Source organism: Carex rostrata, chromosome 19 (assembly GCF_964058835.1).
Source record: "Carex rostrata chromosome 19, lpCarRost1.2, whole genome shotgun sequence".
NCBI lineage: Eukaryota > Viridiplantae > Streptophyta > Magnoliopsida > Poales > Cyperaceae > Carex > Carex rostrata.
In genome coordinates this window covers 2,706,215-2,725,325 of record NC_135936.1, presented here as the reverse complement: position 1 = coordinate 2,725,325, position 19,111 = coordinate 2,706,215, and the positions used below count along the sequence as shown (strand labels likewise).

General features: G+C 32.9%; 1 protein-coding gene across 1 annotated transcript; it reads right to left on the bottom strand.

Annotated features, from left to right (window-relative positions):
- Window positions 1-630: 630 nt before the first annotated feature.
- On the bottom strand, window positions 631-7,668 carry GA3 (GA requiring 3). Its single transcript, XM_078320517.1, has 8 exons — window positions 7,411-7,668; window positions 4,563-4,723; window positions 3,930-4,091; window positions 3,488-3,628; window positions 2,935-3,189; window positions 2,506-2,664; window positions 1,568-1,762; window positions 631-1,100 (listed from the first exon to the last, which is right to left on the bottom strand). Exons 1-8 carry the CDS (start codon window positions 7,544-7,546, stop codon window positions 789-791), a joined length of 1,521 nt encoding a protein of 506 aa, XP_078176643.1. The 5' UTR covers window positions 7,547-7,668; the 3' UTR covers window positions 631-788.
- Between the last annotated feature and the right edge of the window lie 11,443 nt (window positions 7,669-19,111).

Genomic DNA, 19,111 nt, shown 5'->3' with positions numbered 1-19,111 from the left:
CTAAAAACCGTTTGGTTCATATTTTTTTAATAACCAAATTATCTTGAAGTCTTAAACTGTTTTAGCAACATGAAACGGTCTGGGAGTTTACAACCCAATGAACACCCCTAATTCGGAGCGGATTAGGACGGATAATATCAGATCCATTTTCAGGCCTAGACCGAAGACCGGATATACTGTACTTTGGACAGTGATGATCCAAACTTAAAATTTGAGGTGAATTCCATGCACACACAAGCTGCTGCGGAGAAGGACAAGGGCAAGAGGAGGAGAGGAATTAACATGCCATGAACTCTTAACCCAAAACTCTAGAGCCGAAATTCATGTACGTTATTCTCTGTTGAAGCCCATAAGAATGCACATGAATTTTGGCTTTAGTGTTTTAAGTGAAGGGTTTAAAATTGTATATGTAAATTTTTAAGAGATCAAGTCATCTAATTATTTAATATCTACAAAGATTTTTTATTTCAGGTTAATGTTGCAACTACGAGAATTTCGTCCTATGGAATCCATGACTGTAGCTTTGGTGGGGTTAATTAAAATTAGCTGAAATTGGTACATAAGAGGAGGGGGGGGGGGGGAATTCTTTTTGTGCGGTTGATTCATTTAAGAAACAGGTAGCTTTTCCTCTCTCAAAAAAAAACATTATTCATGCAGAAAAGGTCATGGATGTCTCATGAAGCAACAGCTTAAACCAGATGTACTGCTACAACCACAGAATTCCAAAGCCTTTACCATATAATACAAGTTTTCACTGCATCTACTGATTGACCTGACTTTAAATTATTTTATTTTCTTGGTTTGACATACACACACAGTGGATGGAGCCGCTGTGCAGTAAGCTGCACAGTGTCGACCTTATCTTCATCTCCTTCTATGAGCCTCCACTCATACCCCTGCACAAATCTCGCAATGGATATGCATGTGATGAGCATTGCCTGGATGGAGCCAGCACAAGCCCTCTTTCCTGCACCGAAGGCCATTGTTTTGTACAGGTCTGAGAACTCGTGGGTGCCCTCTAAAAACCTCTCAGGCCTCCACTCATCAGGCTCAGTCCAATCTTCCTTGTTCATGTTGCATGCATATAGGTTGATTGCGATCTGGTGTTGTTTAATAAAGAAGAAAATATGAACTACCATTACTTAGTTATAACATTGTTTTAACTTACAAGTCAAATTTATGAGCTACTGCCTGAAACTGGCTGGTATAATAAGATAAAATAGCCATCAGTTTCTTTCATAGTCAAGTGTCATGTAGGCCAGTTCCATCCATTTTTATACTTTCTGGTATTGGACCTGACCAATATATGTTGGTAAGTACTGGTTATGTACCACAGCGAATAATATCTAGTGCTGGTACCATGTTGCTCCCTGGCATTAGTTAACATTCAATTGGCCAGTACGTCTTTCATCTGATATAGTACAGATCTGAAGTTTCTATTCTGGCGGGTTTACGTATTTAGAATTCTTTACTAACAGCTTAGGTGTTGTAGCCACCTTCCAACTTTCAAAAAACAACAATATGAAATAAATTCTGAACCATGGGATTAATTAATTTTTGTGATTACCTCGGCTCCAGCAGGGATATCAAACCCACCAAGCTGTGTGTCCTCATGCACAAATCTCAAAGGAATAACCGGGACAGGAGAGTGGCGCCTCAGGGTTTCATGGAAAACACAATTCAGGTAATGCAGTTGCGGTATGTGCTCTTCCATCACCTTTTCAGCACCACATACCTCTTTAATTTCATCATATAGGCGATCCTACAACTCAAGTAAAATAGAATGATGCAATTTAAGAACTTTAAAACTAAAAGGGCCTAATCAGAAAGTTGCTGGCAAGATTGTCATACTGCTTCAATGTGTGTTCCAAAGTATAAAATTTAACTTTTTAGTAATGCATATTATGACAACATAAAATTTATCAAACTGAGCACTGATTTAGAGGGGGGGGGGGGGATGGTGCTGATCATAAAACATAGAAAGTAAATGAGGGAGGTATTGTACAGTCACAGTGCAGACTATTGACGAATCCTGTTCTGCTGCTGTACTTGCAACTACGGAACAGAATCTGAGGCATAAGATTTGAATCACACAGATCCTAAAAACGCCCCTATATATAAAGCCACAGTTGAAGCAGGCATGTTTGATTCAAATTGGGTCAGTCACAATTGCATTCCATAGTGCCACTATGGCAGCAGAAATGGACCCCACTATACTGGCAACAATGCAACTTGATTGGTCTTTGAAGATAATTCACTTTCCTATTTGAGACCTTAGTATATTATGCAATAATTAATCAGACTAGGAGCCTTGTATGATTATGTGATTGAAATATAAAGATGCTTCCTCTTCTTTTCTCTATACCCTATTGAGGTGGAAAGCACATCCATCTGGAATTGGCAGCGGCTTAGCTTAAAATAATAAGATCCACATACATATCAGACAATGACTGCTGTCAAGGTCTTATATAACAAGGAAAGGTAGCTTTGTAATTTAATTTGTACCTGACGATCTGGATTCTTTGCAAGTTGATACATAGCCCATTCGGTTAAGACAGCAGTTGTATCTGAAGCCTCAATTATCACCTCCCAAACCAAAGATATTAAGTGTTCTTCAGTTAGGGTTTCCATGGACAGTAAATGCTTCAAATAGCTATTAGTTCCCTGCAAAGATAGCAATACCAACTATCAGTCCATAGAAAATCAAGCATATTGGCTACAAACTGGTGAGATATGGTGCTGGCATGGCTAGGTCAATTAGCCTTTGTTTCTAATATTCTATGTTTTACTTTGGCACTTAGTTGCAAAGGTAAGAGTAACTTTTGGAATAAACCAGTTAACATATGAAGCCCAATTGCACAAGTGAAGTGTACATAGAGCTATTTAAGAATTGAAGCTTAACAGGGTTCAGTCCCAAAATCAAGGAGGAATAACCTCTCCATGTTGAATGCGCCTTTTGTTTTCATTTATCAAGGCCTTCATCACAACGTATTTGTTTGAAGCCATCTGTTGGATTTTCTCTTCCCATTTTGAATTAGGCACCCATCTTAAGTAAGGGAAGAAATCTCTCCAGTCGACCTCTATAGCACCAGTCATTGGATCAACCACCAGCACATTATACAAGTCCTTTTTTGTCAGCTCTTTGCCAAGTTCTGGCACATAAATGGACTCTATATCCTGACCTAATGCCTGAAATTTAAAAAAAAAATTGTGGTTAACCTTGGAAGAAGCATTATTCCTTTATTTCTTATGACTAATCAAATTAAATAAGCTCAAACATGACATAGAAAAAAATAAATTTACAAATGTGCTACAAACAATTCAATGAGCTCTAAATAAATGATGTTGCTAAGCATCCGATTGTACTACATTGTATAATGGGAGTTGCAGTGTGCCAATATTGATGCTGCAATTACACTAAATTAATATATTGCAAGCTGCAGTAATACCTCTATTGATTTTATAACACGGGTTTAATGAGACTTACTTCTTTCAATGCTAGTCGAAAGAGTTCATCCTTGAACAGCTCTCTAAAATTGACTGTGCCACTAGGATTTTCTTTTATAGTGGTTTCAAGATTCTCTATCATATTAGGCACCATCACATCTCTGTGGCCACGTAATTGTTTCTGAAAACATAGAAGTACAACATATAAGTTAGTGCTATCATTTGACCAAGAATGCATACCGCATTTTCAGCATGTACCAGATAAAACTGAAGCATAATCACCACAACATGACAAAATAATGCCATATGTATAACAGAAAAACTCTCGTCTCATTTATGTACTGGTGCTAATGCTCATCTATATACCAGCAGAGATGAAGCCATTGGTATAAAGCTGTGCTTTGCGACCGGCTGCACAAAGATCAATACAATAGTTCTTCAATGCAAGAGGGTGTGAGCAAAATCACAAAAAAATACTGTACCTGAGCTCCAGCTCCTAAAAGGTTAGTTATAATGCACCGCTTGACCAGCTTATGGAAATCGTCATAGTCACTAGTGGCAACCATCTTCTTGTCGCACGTCAAAATTGTAAGTGCCTTGGAGAGCTTTCTAGTAGATATAGATGAGAACTTTGCTACCATTGCCTGCAAAAGAATCACCAAATAGATATTATAATGTTCCAAATATTTACCATATGTGCCCCTCAAATCAGAAATATCCCTGAGCATCCATGTCAGATAATAAAGTACATATCTCAATTTTTCATAAGCAAACTCAATTTATGGTTCAGAGAGAGAGCATGAGGTGGGTAAGCAAGGACATTTTATATAGAAACAAGTTTTGTAGTTTAAACAAGAGTTTTCATATTTATGTTTGTTTAAAATAGGGTAACTACTGGAATCACAAGGTACAAAAAAATTGCTATTTCAAGGACATAACAATAACAACAAACGACATGTAGAACTAACCTGTTTATCCTCACCATAAATGCCTATAAAATGCAGGCTGACAATGCATATATACTAGAAGTGGACTATAACTTGTAGATACGATAATATATTACTGAAATGTGTAACAGCCACACATTTGATAAAGTAGAAGAAAGAGAAACTTACCTCTTTGGCAACTTGGTTCGAGTTGAGCACAATCAATTTGGAGGCCCCGGTCTTGATAGAATAAATGGGTCCATATTTTTCTGCCCATTTCGCAAAGGTCTGGTGTGGTTTCTTCTCCTTCAGCTGGAGTAGATTTCCAATCAGAGGGAACCCAGGTACAGCTGGAACACATGTTACATCATATATCAGATAAGAGTAAAACCCAAAAGAAGGAAAAAATTAGGAAGAAACAAATATTTTGGCAGAATTTCGTGCGACTCTAGATTCCCAAAATTTGTGAAGTATCCGACTAATTCTTTCATGCAGATCATGAGAAATATCAGTTAAATGCCCCGATTTCTTCCAAATTTTTTTTTCCCAAACACCTCTGCTTTCTAAAGACAAATAGCATGGGTAACTTGGTAGCTCATATATTGCTGTAAAAATGAGAAGAGGAGTTATTCTTTCTGTAGAAAAAAAAAATATTTTGGTCTTGTTTACTATATATTAAGAATACAAGACTAAACACTGAGAACATCAAATCCCACAAAATAAAACAATAACATCATTTTGAATTAAACAATAGTTTTTCCAATAAGAAATTTAGCAATAATAAGAATCACAAGATTAACTTAATCAAATTTATCGTCATAATGTCTTCATCATCTTGCTTGATGAGGATGATAGAGTTGCAATTCTTCGTCAATTTGGTTTAACTGTTGAAGTTTATCATTTATTGAGTTGGTTTTGTTTTGAGTCAACAAACTGAAATAATTATAGGCTTGTGTTTGATATTTGCTCGTTGTTTTAAAATAATTAATCATATCTTATGTCAGATATAGGGGGTACTTTTTGAGATTAACACCAGTACATAAATGAGAGAATTTTTCTGAGTTTTACTTTTTGTTGAGAAGATGCTATAGATATACTGTGGTTATAGGTGAGTTAGAAATGATAGATATTAGATATAATGTGGTTAGTGGTGAGTTCTTTCCTGCATAGGTGAAAAGATTGGGTATTTTTGGTGTTTTGGCATAGAAGTTAGGCGCAAATAGAGAAATCTAGTATAGAGGGAGTATTGTTTGTTTTGTTTTGTTTTTCACATGTCGTAATTAAATGTTTCAGTCAATGAAACGGGCATTATTTGCCTTTTTTTTTTAAAAAAAATGTATATATATATATATATATATATATACACACGGGGTACTAAATTTGACAGCATTCATTAAATCCCTAAAGAGCTCTAAATCAGTTTTACTGCCACGATATAGAACCATGGTAGAAATTGAAACTCGGAATCGAAATAGGAATTGACATGTTTTTGTGAAATCAGAATTGGATGAATCAGACAATCGATAGGAAGCAGCTAACTCAAATCGAAATTCGAAAACTCGGGAATTTTTCAAAATTCTTGCCAAATCAGATATGTTTTTTGTGCTTAAAAGAAGTCAAGAAAAATGCTTGTCAAAAATAATGTTAAGGAAAAAGATTTCAATAAAATAATACAATATATAACAATAACACCATCCAAGCATACAAAAAGAAGGCTGATATAGTTAATTGTAAAACGAAGATAAGAAAAGCGCAATTATAGGGTGCATAACATACTTTTAAATAACTAAATAACTCCTCAGTCCCATCCTTACCTCCTGCTCTCCCTCGAGGGAGCGAAGGATCCGCACTGACAACTCTCTCCTCTTCTTCTTTGCCTTCTTCATTCTTTCCTCCGCCCTCTTCCACTCTCGTCAACTCCGTTTTCTCTTCAAAAAATTCTAGCCGCCAGCAAGCGCTACTCGTTCCTGCCCCCTACCCCAGCATCTATCTGTTGAGAGAAGAAAAAGTTGACAATAATAGTCCTCGTCGTCATCTCTCTTGTCTATCTATACCTTCTCTTCCTTCATCGTTGTTGGGAGAACTAAAAACAGTTGGCGGCAATAGCCCTAGTCGTCAGCTCTCCTCTCTCTTTGCACTCCCACCATCGCGACATCTTGTCTTCTTCACCCGCAACCCAAATAGAAAAAAAAAAAAAAAAAAAAAAGATGTCTCATTTCCTTTGGTCGCTAGCCAACTAATGCTGAAGGTTATCAGTGTCTACCACTAAAGGACATGGTTTGTTTCTTTCGTTGTTTTAGTTGTTTGTGTTGTTAGATGTTGATGTATAGATATAGATGTTTTTTAGATGTTGATGTAATTTAAATGATGTTTTGGATGTAGAACGATGAATGTATTTTACGTTTTAATTAATGAAAATTATACTTGACAGGCTGACAGTCATGACTGTCAAGGTTTAAAAAAAAAACTTTTAATAAACATAACATGTTACGTTGTTACTGTCGGAAGCTATCACTTCGCTATCCCCAATTAACTATCGCTCATCTCTAAGTTACTAATGGGCTTAGCTAATACTTGCACAAACAAAATTGAACGAACGATGACAGGCCCAACACGAGCCCAACAGTCAATTTTAAAACTCACTAGTCACTAGTCACAGCGATTCTTGTCCTCTTCAGGTCCCACAAGTCGGACTCGTGTACTGTTGTTCTTCGCTTTCCCTTCGATTCTCAGGAATTTCGACCAGCCGCCGACTGAAATTCTGACCAACCAAAATTCTACGTTTTTTTACGAAAATTCAGTCAAATTCTCACTAACTCCAGTACTCCACAATCGATACCGAGTTTCTGCCCGTGATTCCGCTCCGATTTTTTCATTCCGAAGGAGACCAAAATAGAAATATATGAGAAATATACCCAACGAAGGGTCTCTCCAGTGTTTTATCGACCTAGAAACAGGGACCCTCCAGTGTCTTCTTAGCAACCGGGCAAGAGTACAGAGAGAGAGAGAGAGAGAGAGAGAGAACAAAGCTACAAACCAGGAGGTTCGTTGGAGCGGATATGCCTCCTTCCATGGAATCCAACGACGAGCACACCAGCGATGAGCAGCCCGACAGCCATAGACAACAGCACCACCGGTTGAGTGTTCTGCAGGAACCCTATAAAAGCATCCATTTGTATTATCTTGCTCCAAGAGGTCCCAGTGCGCTCTCTCTCTCTTCTGTTCTTTTTTTTTTTTTTTGGAGAGAAGAAATGATGCTTATCTGAAAGGTTAGAGGAATGAATGTCTCTCTACCCATGCTGTATTCCTCTCTTTTATAACAATAATAGTAAGTGAACTGTTACTTGCTAGGACTTGGAGCGATATCCCCGTTTTGTAACCTTTCTATACTTTGTTTCCGTTTTCGGCAACCGAGCGACAACAGGCGGCACCGTTTTGGAGGCCAAATACTAGGGAGTCTCTGCACTCTGCTCTAGGATCTGTAAGTTGAAACACCTGACGTGCGGATCCCACGGAAAATTTTCTGAATAGCCCGCTTCTCAGTGACTTGTAATGGGAAATAAACCATAGGAGTAGTAATAGGGAACCAAAAGATTGCTGTTGTGAGACAGATCTTCTGTGACGTTTTCTTCTAACGAAATTTATTACGGTGTAACTGACAGGATAAGCGCGATCAGAGAGAGTACTACAGTGTTTGTGGGTCCATCCTGTCTGTTTCTCTCAATTGGAACGGGTTATAAGAGGAGTAGAAGTTTAAAACAGAGGATCTGAGTTGGAGAATTTTGTATTCATAGAAATTAGGGGGAATTTCACGTATACCCCTCAAAAACTTCAAAATTATGTATTCCCCCCTCTAAAGTTTGAAATTACGTATTTCCCCTCTAAACTTCAAAAACTCACAAATTTACCCATTTTATTGTATTTTATATTAAAACTCATTCTAAAATCTTAAAATACCCATTTTACCCTTTATTAAAAGTATATAAAGCCCATCAAACTCAATTTTAAATCTAAAGGGTTCCTTTACCATTTGATCCGTGTGCATCGCATTAAGATATGTGCATAGTGCTTCAATTTCGTGTTGATCTAGCATGCACGGATCTTAAAGCAACATTGATTGGTGCGCATCGCATTAAGATATGTGCACATTACATCAATATACGTGCGTGTTCGCATCAAGATTCGCGCTGATCTTGCTCACACATATTTAGACGCAGTTTGGACGGTAGAAAAATTGTTCAGATTCAATTTTGAGTTTGATGGGCTTTATATGCTTTTAATAAAAGAGTAAAATGAGTATTTTATAAATTTAGAATGAGTTTTAATATAAAAAACAATAAAATTGGTAAATTTGTGAGTATTTGAAGTTTAGAGGGGAAATATGTAATTTTAAACTTTAGAGGGGTAAATATGTAATTTTGAAGTTTTTGAGGGGTATACGTGAAATTCCCCCTATAAATTATTAAAAAAAACAGAGAGAAAAAAGGAAAGAGTATTCAATTGTTAAATTCACATAAATATTAGAGTCATTGTTTCCGATTTAAAGTTTAAATCAGAAACAATGATACTGAATCAATAAATAATTTTGTTTCTTGCCTGAGATAGAGAGCAAATTCAACGTGAAAATCAAGGTTTTAAATAGCGGTTATAGCGTTATAGCTTTTCAAGTCTGAAAAAGTTATAGCGCTATAGCTTTTCAAATTTGAAAAAGCTATAGCGTAATTAGGGGTGTACAAATGGTCGATGCCGTTGAAACTGAACTAAAATAATCAAATTTTATTTTTTGGTTTTCAAAAATAGAACCAACTGAACCGATTAAACTTATAAACCGATTAAGAACTGAACCAAACAAACTGAAGTAAATTTCAGTTTGTTCGGTTCAAACCGAAGTAAACCTATTGGTGCCATTATTAATAAAAATTAAACATGTTCATACATAAGTTGTTCAATTCCATACAAAATATGTAGATGTTTTTAAATATTTAAATTAAAATGAAAGAAAGGAAGCAATTATTGAACCAAACAAAATATATACCATACTTGAACCAATATAATTCGTTTGGTTCAATTTAGTCGGTTTTAAAAAGTCTAAACCGAACCGAACCATCTAAACCGAAATAATTCAAAAATTCAACTGAACTGATCCATTTAAACTAAAAAACCGAATCATTTAAACCAAATTTTTTCGGTTCAGTTGAAAACTGAACAAGCCGAACCATTTGAACAACCCTGAGCGCAATCATAGCTAGCTATTTAGGATCATTATAAAATAAAAACGGATAATAGCGTTATAGCTTTTGAGATCCAAAAAAACTATAACATGACTATTGCGTAGCTATAGCTAATTATTTAGAACGCTCGAAAATATACTTGATCCCACCAATTGAGAAATTCTTCTCCAGTTAAAAGAAACAAAATTAAATATTCCACAAATTAAAGGGTCCATATTCTCCCGAAATTTTTAAATATACCATTATACAAAAAAAAAATAAACCAAACCACCACTTTCTCTCAAAATTTCGAATTTTGACATGGCCGCATTCCCAAAATGCGGCCACTTTTCTGCGGGCCGCATCTAGGGGATGCGGCCACCTTTTTTTTTTTTTTTTTTTTTTTTTGCTTTTTTCTCCTCTTCATGCAGTTCAATTTGAACGGAAAAAAAAAAGGGGCGGCCGCATCCCCTAGATGCGGCCCGAAAAGAGGTGGCCGCACCTAGGGGATGCGGCCATGTCAAAAATCGAAATTTTCAGAAGTTGTGGTTGTTTGGTTTATTTTTTTTTTAAAGTATGGTATATTTAAAAATTTCGGCATATTCTCTGAGTTAACTCAAATTTTGAGTTGAGCTCTTATCAGAATTCAAACCAATTCGATGTGTACTTATGATGTACTGATGCTCACACCGACTTTTATTAGAAACAAAAAAAAAATGCTAGCATCGCTTGACTGGAGAAGAAATAAAATAATTTTTGAATTGGTACCATTATTCCTGATTCAAAGGCTCAGATAATTCTATAAATCTAACAATTTAAGTACTCATTCCATTTGTCTCTATCATTTTTTTAATATTTTTTATGAATAAAAAATACTCTCTGATTTGCACGGCATGGGCCGAGGATAACTCCAAAAGAAAGTATTGATGGGCAGAGAATCTGGTACTCGGAAAAAGCCCAAAATGGGCAGAGGATCTGATTCGTAGGATTCTGGGAGTGAGTGTGAGTATTTTTTATTTATTTTTAGAAACTAAAAATCAAGTTAAAATTTATATAGATTATGCTCTCTTTTTTTTTCAATTTTGTAGATAAGACAAAATCAACATTTTGATTCTATTGGTGGCATCTACAAAGGGGTATACGCAGATATTTCTGAAAAATTAATTGAAATATCAAAATCTTTTTCATCTCTTTCTCTTAAAAAGAGATTTTTCTTCTTAAAAAAAATCAAATTCCATGATATAAAATCTTCAAACCAAAATGAGCAAAACATAATAAAAAATATAACAAAATGATTTCATAAACCGAATAGAAATGAACATAGTAATTCTTTTTTCATTTTTTTCCTCATTTTTTTTCAGAAAAATAATATTTTACTCATTCATTTTATGTCATTTTCTTGCAAGAAAAATATGGATGGTGAAGAAGTATTTTTTTTTATTATACCATAACTTTTGTATATCCATACGCAGATATTTTTGAAAATTTGGTTGAAATATCATAATCCTTTTCATCCCTTTCTCTCAAACAAAAAGAGATTTTCTTCTTCAAAAGAATCAAATTTCACGATATAAAATCTTCAAATCAAAATGAGCAAAAAATAATAAAAAATAGAACAAAATGATTCCATAAACCGAATAAAAACGAACATAGTAATTCTTTTTTCATTTTTTTCCTCCTTTTTTTTTCAGAAAAATAATATTTTACTCATTCATTTTATGTCATTTTTTTGCAAAAAAAATATGAATGGTGAAGTGAAGAAGTATTTTTTTTATTATATCATAACTTTTATATATCCATACGTAGATATTTCTGAAAAATTGATTGAAATATCAAAATCCTTTTCATCCCTTTTTCTCAAACAAAAAGAGATTTTCTTCTTCAAAATAATCAGTTAATCCGTATCCTCTTGTGTTACCTAAGAGTACAATTAGAAAATTCATTTCATTCTTTAATTCTCACATGAATCTCTCAAAAACTAACTTATATTATCACGTGGATCTCAAAACATATTTTCTATATTTATAATAGAAACTACATATTTTTCTTTTCTTTTCTGGGACTAAATTCTTACCGTTCATTCTTAATTGTATCTGAGTTACATGAGGGGATATGAATTCGTTCCGAGTAGTGATGTGCACAACATCGAATTCGGATTCTCTTGGTACCGTAAAAGTAAATCTTTTAGAACTAGTGGATCCCAGACCGCTCTTTTAACTTTACACAAATCACAAAGCAAAAATAATATGAAACTATAAAGTAGTGGGTCTCATCTTTCACACATAGTGACAAGATTTGTGAATAGTTCATTTTTGTGGTGTCGTTGACCAACTTTTACCTAATTATTCGCAAATAATTTATAAATTTTCTGTAATTATTCGTGATTTTATATTTGTCTTTTGCTTCCTTGTGAGACTGAAATCTCTGATTCAGACTTAATATATAATTCTGAATTATTTCTGAATTACAAATTTTTAATTTTGATAAATCAAACTCAAATAATTCATTTGCCACTACTTACACAAACATGAGAGGAACACTCGTTCCACAAGATGGCAGAAGACTACTAAATTTAGTTTATTGGGCTTCACAGCAGCATATTACAGGCTGGGCCTACATCTTCTACATCTGCAGATTAGTATATAGAATTATCATAGTTTAATTCCAGAAAATGAATGTCATGCTTATTATTGAAATAATATTTTTATATATAAAATAGCTATTATGAATATCTATTCTTATTTTACCTCTATTTGTTATGTAAAATAGCTATAATGAATATCTATTCTTATTTTATCCTTATGATTGTATGATGGATTAAAAAATATTTTTAAATTTGAATAAAAGAGTTATACATATACATATCTAATTCACAAAAAAATGCATCTGCAATGTCTTGTTTCACTTGAATATTTTTTTACATCAATTTCTTAAAATATCAAATACATTTTTTTTGAGAAAAAAATAAGGGTTTAGCCCATACTTAATTGATAATTGCAGTTACAAGAGTTTGTAGTTGCAATCGAAAATAAACACAAGTTGCTCAAATAAGGTTGAGCTAAATCAAAAGCAAAGTAAAAAAGAAATGTAAAGAAAAAAGTTTAATAATATAATAAAGCAAAAAACTAATTGTTATTCAATAGTCAGACTTCTCCTGGTGGATCCTCGTGGTGATGCAACATTGGCGCCACTTCTTCTATTAGGTCTCTATGTGACTTGGTAGTGTCTCTGAACATGCATGCACATCTTTCTCTTCATATGACAAACATTGCCACTAGTAAAGTACCTCTTGCTCTTTTATTGATGTCAAGCCATAGTATGGCTTCTATCGGTTGTGTTCTCATTTGTGTCGCAATCTTCATTCTTTCGTACATCTCGTTGCAAATGGGCACTGACCAACCATATGTTGTGCTGATTCAGCATCGCGACGGCACATAACACACATGATGTTTGTGATCGGCCATCCTCTTTTCCTTAAGTTATTGATGGTTAGCAATCTGTTGTTAACTAAAAGCCAACCAAAGACTTTTGTTCTTGGTGGTACTCAAAGTTTCCATAGGCGTTCGACGTGGTTGGTGATGTATGGTCGGTTTTTGAGTAACTTATATGCACTCTTAACTGTGTATATGCCTGTATCCATCCGATTCTTGGTCTGTGTGTGTAACCACTCTCTGCAGGTATCCTCTGTGTATTTGCAATAAAATATCAGATACATATATAATACCATAAACATGAATATACCCTAGAGTGGACAACCCTAGATATTAGTAAGCTATTAATTCCAGCTAGTAATTATCTTTAAAACTATAACAGATAATTATTATTCAATGATTTTAAGAACCAGCTGGTACTCTTGTTATTTATTTGTACATATGCGCATCTGAAGTCAATATATACATCTTTACTAACATGTAACATCGATCCTTAAACTAATTACTATATTAATTATATCCAGTTACTCTCTTCTCCCTTGACAAGGGAAGTTAATTTAGTGATGAAACCGAATTAATATACGTTCTGATCAAATCAATATATCAATCAAGGATTGGTGGGATGTTCAATCTTTTTTAAAATAGAATAATGATCTCGCAAAGAGGAAGGAGACTGAGAGGAAGACTAGAAAATGATTGCTTTTGTAGTGTTTGAATTTTTCAACCTTTTGCTATCATTTTTCATTTTGGTTTGTTCATTGAAATTGCCAACAGACTGGTTAGAAAAACCAGAGAAAAAATAATTAATGCTGTGGGCTTCTTTGTAGCTTCAATGATGGTGAGAGAACCATTCAGGGATTTTTGAAAGAGATTGTCTTTTTTTTTTTTTTTAATCAGCAAGCAAAGTTTATTGAGATTTTGACAGATTAGACCTTTGATCATAATAAACTTTCTTTCTTGCTATCACGTGTGCATGCGACATTTCTACTCTTATGACCTGTTACCATGAGTCCCGCTCCTTGACAAAAAAATGTTCTCACGGTTTCATATCCGAATAGACGTAAGTACGGAACTATTATTGGCATTCTTTTTTAGAAAAGTTGTGTGATTCAAGAGGAATGTCCTTTTAGAAAGCCAAGAGGAACTGAGAAGGAAATTGAACCAAAATTGACCTGTGGTGGGGGGGTTGAAAAGTTTAGTACCCAGTTGCAAGGGGAGAGGGGGGTTTCCGATGGGCATCGGACCAAATCGTGTTCGATGGGGGGTTTAAACCGTCAGATCTGCTTTAGGATTCGTGTGTATGGATTTTAAAGCAGACGCGAAATTGCGGGTGCGAATCCTAAAGCAGATCTGACGGTTTAAACCCCCCATCGAACACGATTTGGTCCAATGCCCATCGGACACCCCCCTCTCCCAGTTGCAAGAGTTATATATTGACTTTTTGTACATGGTAGCATTATTTTCTAGTAAGAGAAAATAGGAAGAAAGATGGGTGATTGTATTAAAACAGCTTAAATTTATATTAACATAATATCATCAAAATATTTTACTATATAGACAATTTTACCCTTCATTAAGTGTTTCCTTTAAAAACCAATTCTCTCTCATATATATATTAGCACATGCATAATTGTTTTTCCTAAAAGTTATGTTTTATGAAGTATGTTTAAGATTTTTTGAGAAAATTTTATGTTATCTTATAATAAGTATTCATTATTTATTTTAATCAAATATTTAAGATTTTTTTGAGAAAATTATAACAATGAATTGATTTTATTATATTATTAAATCTATCAACATTGTATATATCGATTTATTTTATACAACTTCACAAAAAAAATATTTAACAATCTACAATAAAAAAAATTGTCTATTAACATTTTATCTTCTTTTTTTTAGACAATAATACTAAGAAAACGACATTATTATTTATATAAAAAAACATATTGAATGCAAACTATCATGAATAATTTGACATTCAACTTATAATTAAAATAATAAATTAAAAGTACAACAAACCACTACAAACTAACAAATTTTAATTAAAATAGACTAATAGACTATAAGTATCAAAATTAAGAGAGAAAAAATATAAACAATTAAAAAAAATATTTGAGTTGGAATTTATCATATATTAAAGCAAGTATATCTTAATATAAAAAAAATACAAAAAAAGTTAAATACGTACCATGAGTCATGAGAAAAAGGAAAGATCAACAAAATTATGTAGTTTTTGATTTTACATGAATGCAAAATATAAAAAAAAGGAAAAAAAAAATCTAGTAATTATGGAAACCAAATAATTTAATGATCACTATATTAATAACATTATGAAAAAAAATATGGTAGCTAGTTAGAGAAACATTTAATGATGATTAAAATTGTCCATACATTAAATTTTTGTAAATTGTTGTGTTAATATAAAAGTGTGTGGTGTCGATATGCCTGCCCAAGAAAGATCATCATCCTTACAAAAATAGAAAAAGTGAATTACTGTATTTTTAATATATTTATTTTTTTTCATTACGATTCGAATAAATAAGGACAAGTATCTTCTTCAATATTGTAAAAGATTTTCTTCACTTTAATTAAAAATATTAACTCTCAACCGAGTTGTGATTTCTTGCCAAGTTAAAAAGAACGACTCAGATCCAATAATTTTAAAATATTCCCTATTAATAAATAATGATATGTGATATGTCAGCTGCCATCAAAATGATAAATCAATGAATGTGAACTCATCTAAAATTTCATAAATTTGAACACCGTACTGTAATATAGTAAAATTAATTTCATGTAATAAATGTTGACAAATCATGTACACAAGTTGCATGAATTCAATGCAAAATGTATTTACAATTCTTTGCATGTACTTTTCTCCTTGCGCTGATGTCTTTTTTTGAGAAGCTTGGCAGAAGCTGCCAAGTGATGAACATATATTAATTGGAAGCTGATATGAGTACCCGCGCTACAATATCCGCATTTAAACTGCCATATATAACTGTTTGTGGAGACCAAATTGCCATAGCTGCACTTCAGATTTGTAACTTTTTTTTTAATATTAATAGTCAAATCTTGAAGTATGTAGTCCAAAGAACACAAGTATTTATATCTATATAGTAAACAATGTAAATGATAAATTAATTTAAATAATCGTATCTGCACTTTTTTTTTTTGAAATTTCTGATGTCGTACCCGCACCTAAACTACCATAATTGCTTGTGGGGACCGCAACTGTTCTAGATCTGTAACTTTTTTTTTAATATTAATAGTCAAATCTTGAAGTATATAGTTCAAAGAACACAAATATTTATATCTATATAGTAAACACTGTTGTAATTTTTACATAACTGCTTGTGGGGACCTAAACTGTCATAATCTTGTAATTTGATCCCTCCTCTTTTTACATATGACACTAAAGTATCAATATCTAAGTATTGAAAGTATTTATTTTTATGAGGTCAACTATTTTTGTTAGAGAAATGTTGATACGGAATTAGTGTCGAGGCTTTGAAAGGGTGCTGCTAGGATTTTAGAATAATAATTAGTTGAGACTATATAATATCTTTTTAGAATAATAATTAGTGGACATAATATAATTAGTGGGGACCATAATATATTATTCCTCTAAATGCAATTACTGTAGCGCGGGTACTGTGCGGGGTACTGTAGCACATGTACATAAATAATTATTCGTATTAATTATCCTTGGGCTGATGTCAAACCACATTCTAATAAAAATCCTTGTTACTATTTACATTTATAGAAAATTAATTCTTAGTTCACACTTTGGAATTAGAAAAAGAGTAGAAACAATGAGAATTCACAATTGTTCTCTCGGGAAAAATGAAGTTTATGAAGGGAAAAAAATCCTTGATCCAATTATTATATTCCATGATTGTTCCATTGCTCTCAATGATACAGTCGTATGTTTTTAACCTAATTAGAAATAAACAATCATAGTAAATAATGCATTAAACTCATAGGTCTTGCAATGCTTCTGAAATCTGATTATTCAACTTTTGAGTAACAAACTAACAATTGATTAATCTTAGGATGATCTTGTTGTATACATTCTAAGGACATAAACAAGACATATTTTAGACAGTTAGGAGATATATATAATGCTTAACGATATTACTTGAGCGTTCTTCTAATTTTGTGTGTGTGTGTGTGTGTGTGTGTGTGTGTTTTTTCACTAGTTCTATACTTAATGAATCTAAAGGTTAACTAGACAATAATTCCAACTACTACCTTCATCATTAGAATTTGATGAACTGAATGATATGATTTGAGTATTTTAGAAAATACCAAGTTATTTTTCTTTGCTATCCGATGATATGATTCATATATTATGGTATGGTCGATAAGGCGTTAATTTTATCTATTATTTAATACGTGGTTAAGTTTAAAATCAATCTCAATCATTATATTCTATTGTATTTTCATCTATTTTCTATTTACTTCCATGGGGGACTTTCATGTATACTCCTCAAAAACTTTGAAAATATGTATTTCCCTCTCTAAACTTTATAATAACATATTTATCTTTCAAAACTTCAAAAACTCACAAATTTACTCATTACTGTCTTTTCTATTAAAACTCATTTTAAATTTATGAAATATCTATTTTACCCTTTATTAAAAACATAAAAAAATATGTAGCATGTTAAAAAACATGTTAGTCTTATAATTGATCGATTTCTAAAAACAAATGAATTATTGTGTATACCTAAATATTATTGTGTATACGTCAGAAGTACAAAAATGAACCATTTTCCTTGGAAATCGGACAAATTAGAAAACTGACATTTTTCTTAAATAGGCTGCATATTTGTTATGTTTTTAATAAAGGATAAAATGCATATTTTAAAATTTTAAATGATTTTTAATAGAAAAATAATAAAATGGGTAAATTTGTGAGTTTTTGAAGTTTAGAAGGATAAATATGATATTATGAAGTTTAGAGAGAGAAATAGTAATTTTAAAGTTTTTGAGAGATATACATAAAATTTCCCCTAACTTTATTTGTGTAAGTTTTTCGTTTATTGCAGATTTAGAGCACAGAATTGCAAAGATGAATATACACAAAAAATATTGTATGAATGTACGGAAGGAAATAACTAAAACTGAAGGGAGAGATATATTGCTGCCAGCTTTAGTTTGCGTCTAAAATATTTATTTTCTGAAGAATAAAAAGCATATATGATATATGTGTATTAAATATGGATCAGACAAGAAAGGATGGATCATTGTGAAAAGATCAGAAAATATGTTGGAGATGTATTATTTAGACTTTACTGTTTATTACGACGATAATTAAAATCGTGCTCTCATAATAATATCAGTTTTACATAATAATTAATGCATTTATATATTTTCATTTTTAGGGATACAGCTGCACTTTCCTTTGAAGATGCACCAATTAAAAGAGGAAGAAGGAACGATTGCATTTATCACATTTCCAGAAAATTTGATACATTCCGTTTTTATTTTGGACCCAACCGTGGGCTTTGGAGCTATATAGAAATTTCGAAAGGCAACAAGGAATCATCTTTGCATTGCATATTCCGACATTTGCAGGGGCGGAACTCAACTTTGAGTATAGAGGGGCTAACCAACTAAACATCATATACTCAAAAAAGAGTACAACTAGGGTGTTCTTAAGCTCACCAAAGTGTTTGGTGAGCTTGACTTCAAAACTCGTCAAATCGGTTTCAAATGACGAATCCGAATCGTTGGAACCCGTCTATTTTACGTGTGATGCGTCTACATGTGAAATTTTTTAACTTTCGAATTAGTTTAGTATAAAGTCAATTGGTCAAAATTAGAAGGTTAATAAATTAATTTTAGTGCATTCATTTTTTGAACATGTTTTGACCGCTTGACTTTATACTAAACTAATTCGAAAGTTAAAAAATTTCACATGTAGACACATCACACGTAAAATAGGCGGGTTCCAACAGTTCGGATTCGTCATTTGAAACCGATTTGATGGATTTTGGAGTCAAGCTCACCAAACACTTTGGTGAGCTTAAGAACACCCTAGTTCTACTCAAAAAATATTATAATAAAATTCAAAAACTACAAAGTACAA